Raw genomic sequence first — 7,540 nt, forward strand, 5'->3', positions numbered from 1 at the left:
AGTGATATAATTGGGGAGGGAGTGAGAGGGGGAGAATGAGAGACAGAGAGATCAAACAAATATCTTACATGCAGGAAGATGTCCCAGGTTCTGCGTGATAGTTGTGTATTTGGGACTTAGGAAAGGGCTAAGATCCAGTAGCTAAGAATTGGAACTAGGTCTCAGAAATATTGGGTGTGTGTGTGATAGTTTGAAGAAGGCTGTCAGCCATTTATAGTTCCATCCAACAAACAGTCAGTTTATGAAGCCCACAAGCAGTATTTAATTGGTACAGATAAAGAGTTTGGAGAACTGCAGGGCAGTACCAGCTGAATGAAGCTAGCTGTCTTTGTACAAGCTAAAGTTATGTCTGTCTGTGAGCAGGTGCTGGAGTGCAATTTCTAGAATCCAGAGAAGCACAGTTCCTATTGGGAGTATGAAATACCAGGACACGAGCAGTCATTCAGGCAGTATATGACTGAGCATCTTTTGAGGGAATTCCAAAGCTAAGTTTTTGACAAAGAAGAATTGGAATCCCTTGTAAAGATCTGACGACCCACGGAGTCATCAAAACGTGCATCGGAGTAGCCTTCTGAGAGATCTGTGGGTTCAGTCCGGACCATATTTGCTATTTGATGTGCTCCGTAGGGTGCTCAACCTCATTTACCAGAGGTTAATTCTGGACACTAGCCATAGCGTCACACGGAAACAGACCCGTCAGTCCAACCAGGCCATACCTAACATAATCCCAAACTAAACTCGTCCCACCTGCCTGCTCTTGGCCCATATCCTTCCAAACTTTTTCTATTCACGTACTTATCCAAATATCTTTTAAACGTTGTAACTTTAACCATACTCACCACTTCCTCAGGAAGTTCATTCCACACGCGAACCACCTTCTGTGTAAAACATTTGTCCCCAAGTCTTTTTTTAAAAAATAGTGTACAAGTTGTGTATACATTGTAGATTGAAATTGTTCTAACTTCATATAGTAACATTTATTGTTGTTTGTTCAAAACCTTGAAATCTTGTGTCCTTATTCTCATAGTATTCTCTGGAATCACACACTTTGTCTATATTTTTAAAAAGTTAGTACTCTAGACAGATAACATAAATTGGCAGTCTGAGCCACAGGCGTAACAGTTTCCAGTAGCTACTAAACCTCTCGTCAGTGGAAAGCTTCCATTCCCTCCCCAAAAATCCATGATTTATAGCACGTGTGTTTTCTTCTACTGTCTCAGGTATTAAAGTTCGTAATGACTTGTGTGGAGAGGACAGAATGGCACATTTTGCAAGAGCACTCTGAGAAATGGGTGTAAGAGGGTAATAAACGGAGGTCAGCATGATTATTGGCTGCTCAAGTAGAGATATGAGATAGAAAGACAGGGACCATTCCAGTTGGAACTAAGTCCACAAAATTTTGATCATGCTTTGTGTGACAATGGTGTGGCTTTAAGAGGTGTCTTTTGTTCTGGTTTTTTTTAAGAGAGAGATCGGGGGACACGTGAAGAGCAGTCTGTAAGAAAGTAAATGGCCTTGGGGTTTTTTTTAATAAAGTCGGAACAATTGAAGCAGCCTGAATGGATGTGGTTGAGCTCCCACAAAACCAGAGATTTCAGGTTCAGCTTTAAGCAATTGCTTTTGGGGTCTTGAAGAAGCAAAAGCTATTCTTTCCCTCTCTCAATTACAACCAAAAGCTGGGGAATTTCTGCCTGCTATGAGAGTTGCATGTGAGACATTCTGTTTTCTGAATTTGCCTTTTTCCAAGTGGGTGTTTGTGGTATGTTTTTATATTAGAAGTTAATTAGTAATAGTTACAGTATCTATTATTCTGTTGGGTTTTCCAGTAAAGTTAGTTCAATTCCTTCTTTCTTTTGTTGTATTTTAATTTTAGTGGATGACTAAAGTGTGTTTTGCTTTAAATCTGGTAGTTTGACCAATCAAATTGCATCTGGAACACAACACCTTACATTTACCTTTAAAATAAGAAAAAAAAGTTAGGGTCTAGGCTACCTTCTTAATATATTTTGAGGGGCTTTGGTCTGGTCCATAATGTGTAAGTGTATTAAACTATCACAACATCTATTTTGCAAATACATTTGCAAAGAGTCAATTTTAATAATGTGGGTGAATTAAAGTTTTGTACCATCTACCTATGCAACTAGTGTATCCTTAGGTATATTATATACACAGACACACATCTAAGATAAAAGAAAAACTGTAGAATGATAAAATCTATTTATTATCAAGGCAAGATTGGATTCAGTTTCATGGCTGCTACTGCAATGTTCCAGCAACCTGATTGGGATAACAGATGTTGGAAATATAAGAAAATATAATACTGAAGTGCCCAGTACGCAAACCAGCTAACCAGCAGATACCAAGCTGAGGTTTTATAAATATACAGTAAAATAAACTTTATAATAGGTCCAAGTCACGCCTCCATATTATCGTAATAAGCAGCATCCTTTCCATATCAAGTCATTCACTCATCCCAAACCCAACAGTGTCCAAGCAATCCTATTTGACTCAGAACTGAAACTAAAATCCAATACCAAGTTACTCTCAAAATCAAAATGTCCATCACAGCCCCTCTGGTCAATCAGATGCCTAGCTTAGCCACTTATGCTCCAACTTTTACAGAATCTTCTGAAACCCATTCTGCGGTAAAGCTTGCCCACCACCCCCAAACTCCTCCCCATTGTCCCATTTTTGTAATTTCCTACTGGCTCCTTTTTCCAAGATATAGATTTCAAAATCACTGTTGTCAAACAATGAGCCATTAAATTGAGTTTTCGGAAACTCAAACAAACAGTCGTACTCATAAAAACAAACCCCTCCAACAGTCAGTTATTACAGCCACCACCCACTTCCCTATCACCGTCAGGTGTAGTCAAATATACCCCTCATTGTGCTCACAGCTTCCCACAGACCATTTGCGGGTTTTTGCACTGCAGGTTAAGATAATTAGAGATCCATTTTAGTGTGCCACCATATACCGGGGATGTTGGATCTGAGACAGCAGGGAAGGCAACACCTGGGTGAAGTCTAGCTGTGGTGATGGGTATCTTGCCTACCTGTTGGAAAGCTGCTGTGAAAGATTTGCATCCTTTCCACCAGAGGCATGACGTAATTACAAGGTAAGCAGGCTCAAACCTCGACAGCATCAGGATTCACATCAAACCAAGAACCCAAAAGGAAGAAACCCTGCCCTCAAGATCAACCAGCCAATCAGAGGCTGGCAGCTCTTCATAAGTAGCAGTGTCACAGGAGCAGTGGCCTCTTGTCAGTAGTAGATTGAATTTTTCCACCAGTCACTGTTGTTGGATTGTAATTGCTGAAAGGGGTGCCTGAAAGCAATGGTGGGGATGTGGGGATAGTTGGCTTCAGCAGATTAATGACCTCTGATGCTGAGCCCTCTGTGAACCAACAGACTGGTCACTAGAAAATCTGCTACACAGCTTTCTGGAGCCACCAGAAATGTGGATCTGTGCAAGTATCCTTTAGTTCCTGAGCCACCCAGAACTAATTGGTTTTAAGTTGCTCACGAACAGCACATTTACTGTGGCAATCTGTTCCTGCTACTCACTAACAGTTTTCCTGCTGTTTTAGGTCAGATCAGCAGATTCCCACTTGACTCTCTGGACCCACATGCCATCTGCCCCACTCCAGGGGGCTCCACTAAATTCTGTCTGATGTCTCATCAATCAACAAACTGAAGAATCTATCCTAAGACATGCAAAGTTTAACCAGGTTGCTGGTAGAGAGGTGGTAATTTCCCAGGGCTAGTGTCAGATCAATGCTCTGCGGAACATGGCATTCAAATTCCACGATGATATGTGTGGAAATTTAAATTCAATTAAAAAAAACAGAATTAAAAAGCCAATCTAATGGTGACCATACAACCATTGTTGATTGTTGTAAATCTCCATCTGGTTCACAAAGGTACTTTAGCAGATAGCAGATTTCCTTCTGTAAACTGGCTTACAAGTACCCCACCATTTTAAATGAAAAAAAAATCTGTATGAAATATGACTACTTAATCCATACTGGAGCTTATAATTTACATCAGTTTCATTGAACTTCTTTCATGTTATTCTCTCAACACTTCCTTATAAATTAGTCCAACCAGTTAGACAATAAATGCGGAAAGAACTAGAAAGCTAATATTTCAGGCTAATCAGCTTTCATTAGAACTCCTTTCTGACTCATCAAGCTGAAATATTAACTTTCTCAAAAGATGCTACTTTACCTAAATTTCCCACTTTTATATTAGTTTCTGTAGTATTTTGCTTTTGTCCATCTATTTTCCCCCTGGCTTTAAATTAAAACAGATGAATTTGTGTGATCAAATGGAGACTAGAGTACGAAATTAATTTCCACTTAATTAAGTCAATTGTGACTCACTATCTATTTACCAATAAGTCATACAAATGTAGACTTTCCCAGGGGGTGAGATTTATTCTAGGGTAGTAGAAATTAGTACCACTGAGAATTGATGCATTTCAGAACTCAACTAAAGTAGACAAAGAAAGTGATAAATGATATGTTGGCCTTTAATGCAAGAGAATTTGAATACATGGGTAATGAATGAAATAAAGAATATCATAGAATCATAGAATAGAATCATAGAATCCCTACAGTGGAGAAACAGGCCATTCAGCCCAACAAGTCCACACTGCCCCTCTGACGAGCATCCCACCCAAACCCATTCCCCTACCCCTGCATTTCCAATATCTACCCCACCTAACCTAAACAGCTCTGGACACCATGGGCAATTTAGCATGGTTATTACACATGTACAAATGACTTGGATGAGGGAATCAATGCAATATTTCCGTGTATTCTGATGACACCAAACTCGATTGGATTGGAGGTCTGACAGGGATGCAAGGAGGTTTCATGGGCATGTTGAGTGAGTGGGCAAATGCATTGCAGATGCAGTATCGCGTGGTTAAAAGTTGTATGTGAAAAACAGAAGACAAGCGTATTATTTACATGGTGATATTGCAAAATGTGAATATACAAAGGAATGTGGGTATCCTTGTACACCAGTCATTGAAAGTTAGCATGCAGGTGCAGCAAGCAATTAGAAAGCCATTTCATTGAAAGAGACTGGAGTTCAGAAATAAGTATGTTATTGGCGAGACTGCACCTGGAGAATTGTGTGCAGTTTTGGTCAGCAGAGTGGCTCAGTGGTTAAGCACAGCTGCCTCACAGCGCCAGGGACCCAGGTTTGATTCTAGCCTCGGGTGTCTATCTGTGTGGATTTTGCATATTCTCCCGTGTCTGCGTGGGTTTCCTCCCATAATCCAAAGACGTGCATGCTACGTGGATTAGCCTTGCTAAATTGCCTGTAGTGTTCAGGGATGTGCAGATTAGGTGGGTGGGATGCTCTGAGGGTCAGTGTGGACTTGTTGGGCCAAAGGGCCTGTTACCATACTGTAGGGATTCTATGCTATACTTGGCCTAGAAGGGGTGCAGAAGTTCACTAAGCTGGTATGGTGACAGGAGGGTCATTGTATTAGATGAGCTGGGTTTAACTGGGTCTGTATTTACCAGAATTTAGAAGAATGGTTGAAATGTACAGAAATCTAAGAGTTAGTCAGACTAGATGCAGAGAGGATACTTCCCCTGATGGTAGTGTCAGTCTCAGGATATGAAGTAGGTCATTTAGGACTGAGAATGAGGAAACCTTTCTTCGCTCAGAGGGTGGTAAATCTGTGGAATTGGCTACCACAGAGGGAGTGGAGACAGGGTCACTGTGTATATACAAAAATAAGGATATTTTTCAGATAGTAAAAGCTTTAATGGGTATGGAGGAAAAAGCGGGAATATATAGTGTTAAGAGAGGATCAGCCACGATCATACTGAAGGGCCCAAAGAGCCCAATGGCCTACCCTTGTTCCTAGTTTCTATGTGCTCAATCCAGAAGTACTTCACTGAGGAAAATGTTGACAAAATAAGCTACTGTATTATGTAAGCACAACGGCAGGACGGTCGAGTACGGGTCTGATCAATTTCATTCCAGGCTTCAATAAGAATTCCTGCAAACAACATCCAAAATTATAACCCGATCCACTCTCCACGGATAAGAAACGTTCGGGAGTATGTTTAACCACAGTTTGAATGACCTGTTTAATCCTCCAACCGCCTGTGTTGTTGTTTTTTGAAGAGTATTTTTAACAGCGCATTATCAGGACAGTTGTGCCTCACACGGTGCTTGAACGGAAGGCCCGAACAAGGAGCAGACACTAAATAGTTAATTTTCTCTCTCCCTTTAAATATAGCTCACGGCCGCGGTCATCTGCCAGAGAGTGACACAGCTAGTGACAGCGCAACTCAACTCCGCGACCCTCGTTTAATATGTTAACAGAAACAACAAACGAAATGTTGAATTTCGGTTAGTTCCGGGATTTGCTTTGTGAGTCATGACCGGCACATTAAACAGTTCTCCTGACCACAGAAACTTACACAAGCACTGCCCTATCAATCACCCGTTCGCTTCACACAAATCCTAAAACCTTTAGAAACGTACCTTGACCAGCCATTAGCTCTGTATTAACCTCTTGCGACGCCTTATTTTTTTATATATGCTCCGAGAATGAGAACCCCGCGTTAGATTACGTGTCGCAGTCTGGACTATTTCAGTTTCGACGCTTGGTTCCGCACAGGCGTGGTCATCAGTTTCCTGAGCGTGGGGAATCTGTATGATCAACATTTAAATCCCGCATTACTCATAAGCCAAAAAACGTTAAGTTTGAGGGTCAGAGGACTAAAAGGGGAGAGACTAACTGACTGTGCTTACGTTGATACCTCTAGCTTCTCATTTCCAGATTTGCATTGAGTTCAAATTTCACATCTGCTATCGCCGTTTTCAAACACGTATCGCCAGAGCCCAGAGGTTCTGGATTATGAATTAGTGACCACATGACTTTTCCACTCTTTTTGACATTTATATTGATGATTTGGATGTGAATGTAGAAAGTATGGTTAGTAAGTTTGCAGATGACACCAAACTTGTTGGGTGTAGTGGACACTGAAGAAGGTTATCCACATAGTATGACAGGACTTTGAACAGATGGGTCAGTGGGCTGAGGAGTGGCAGATAGAGTTGAATTTAGATAAATGTGAGGTGTTGCAGTTTGGTAAGGCAAACTAGTGAAGGACTTTTTCAGTTAATGGCAAGGCTCTGGGGAGTGTTGCTGAACAAAGAGACGTAGGAGTGCAGGTGCAGAGTTTCTTGAAAGTGGAGTCGCAGGTAGACAGGGTGGTGAAGAAGGCATTTGGCATGTTTGCCTTTGTTGGTCAGTGCATTGAGTATAGGAAGGTCATCTACAAGACATTGGTGAGGCCACTTCTAGAATACTGCTTTCAATTCTGGTCTCCTGCTACAGGAAAGGTATTGATTTGATTTGATTTAATATTGTCACATGTACCTACATACAGCAAAAAGTTTTTTTTTACACACAGTACAGGCAGATCATACCATACAAAGATCATACAATGATTGAACAGAGCGAGGAATAAAAAGTTACAGCTGCAAAGAAGGTGCACAAAA

General features: G+C 41.0%; 1 protein-coding gene across 1 annotated transcript in view; it reads right to left on the minus strand.

The window, feature by feature from the left end:
• The window catches only part of LOC109934213, a 53,521-nt gene extending 46,619 nt beyond the window's left edge, over positions 1-6,902 (minus strand). The window contains exons 1-2 of the mRNA XM_048603074.1: positions 6,788-6,902; positions 6,518-6,685 (exon numbers count right to left, since the gene is read on the minus strand). Of these exons, the coding sequence (XP_048459031.1) occupies positions 6,518-6,530 (13 nt within the window). The 5' untranslated portion in view covers positions 6,531-6,685; positions 6,788-6,902. The remainder of the gene's footprint in view (positions 1-6,517; positions 6,686-6,787) is intronic.
• Between the last annotated feature and the right edge of the window lie 638 nt (positions 6,903-7,540).

The sequence above is a fragment of the Rhincodon typus genome, chromosome 11, assembly GCF_021869965.1.
Source record: "Rhincodon typus isolate 14 chromosome 11, sRhiTyp1.1, whole genome shotgun sequence".
Classification (NCBI taxonomy): domain Eukaryota; kingdom Metazoa; phylum Chordata; class Chondrichthyes; order Orectolobiformes; family Rhincodontidae; genus Rhincodon; species Rhincodon typus.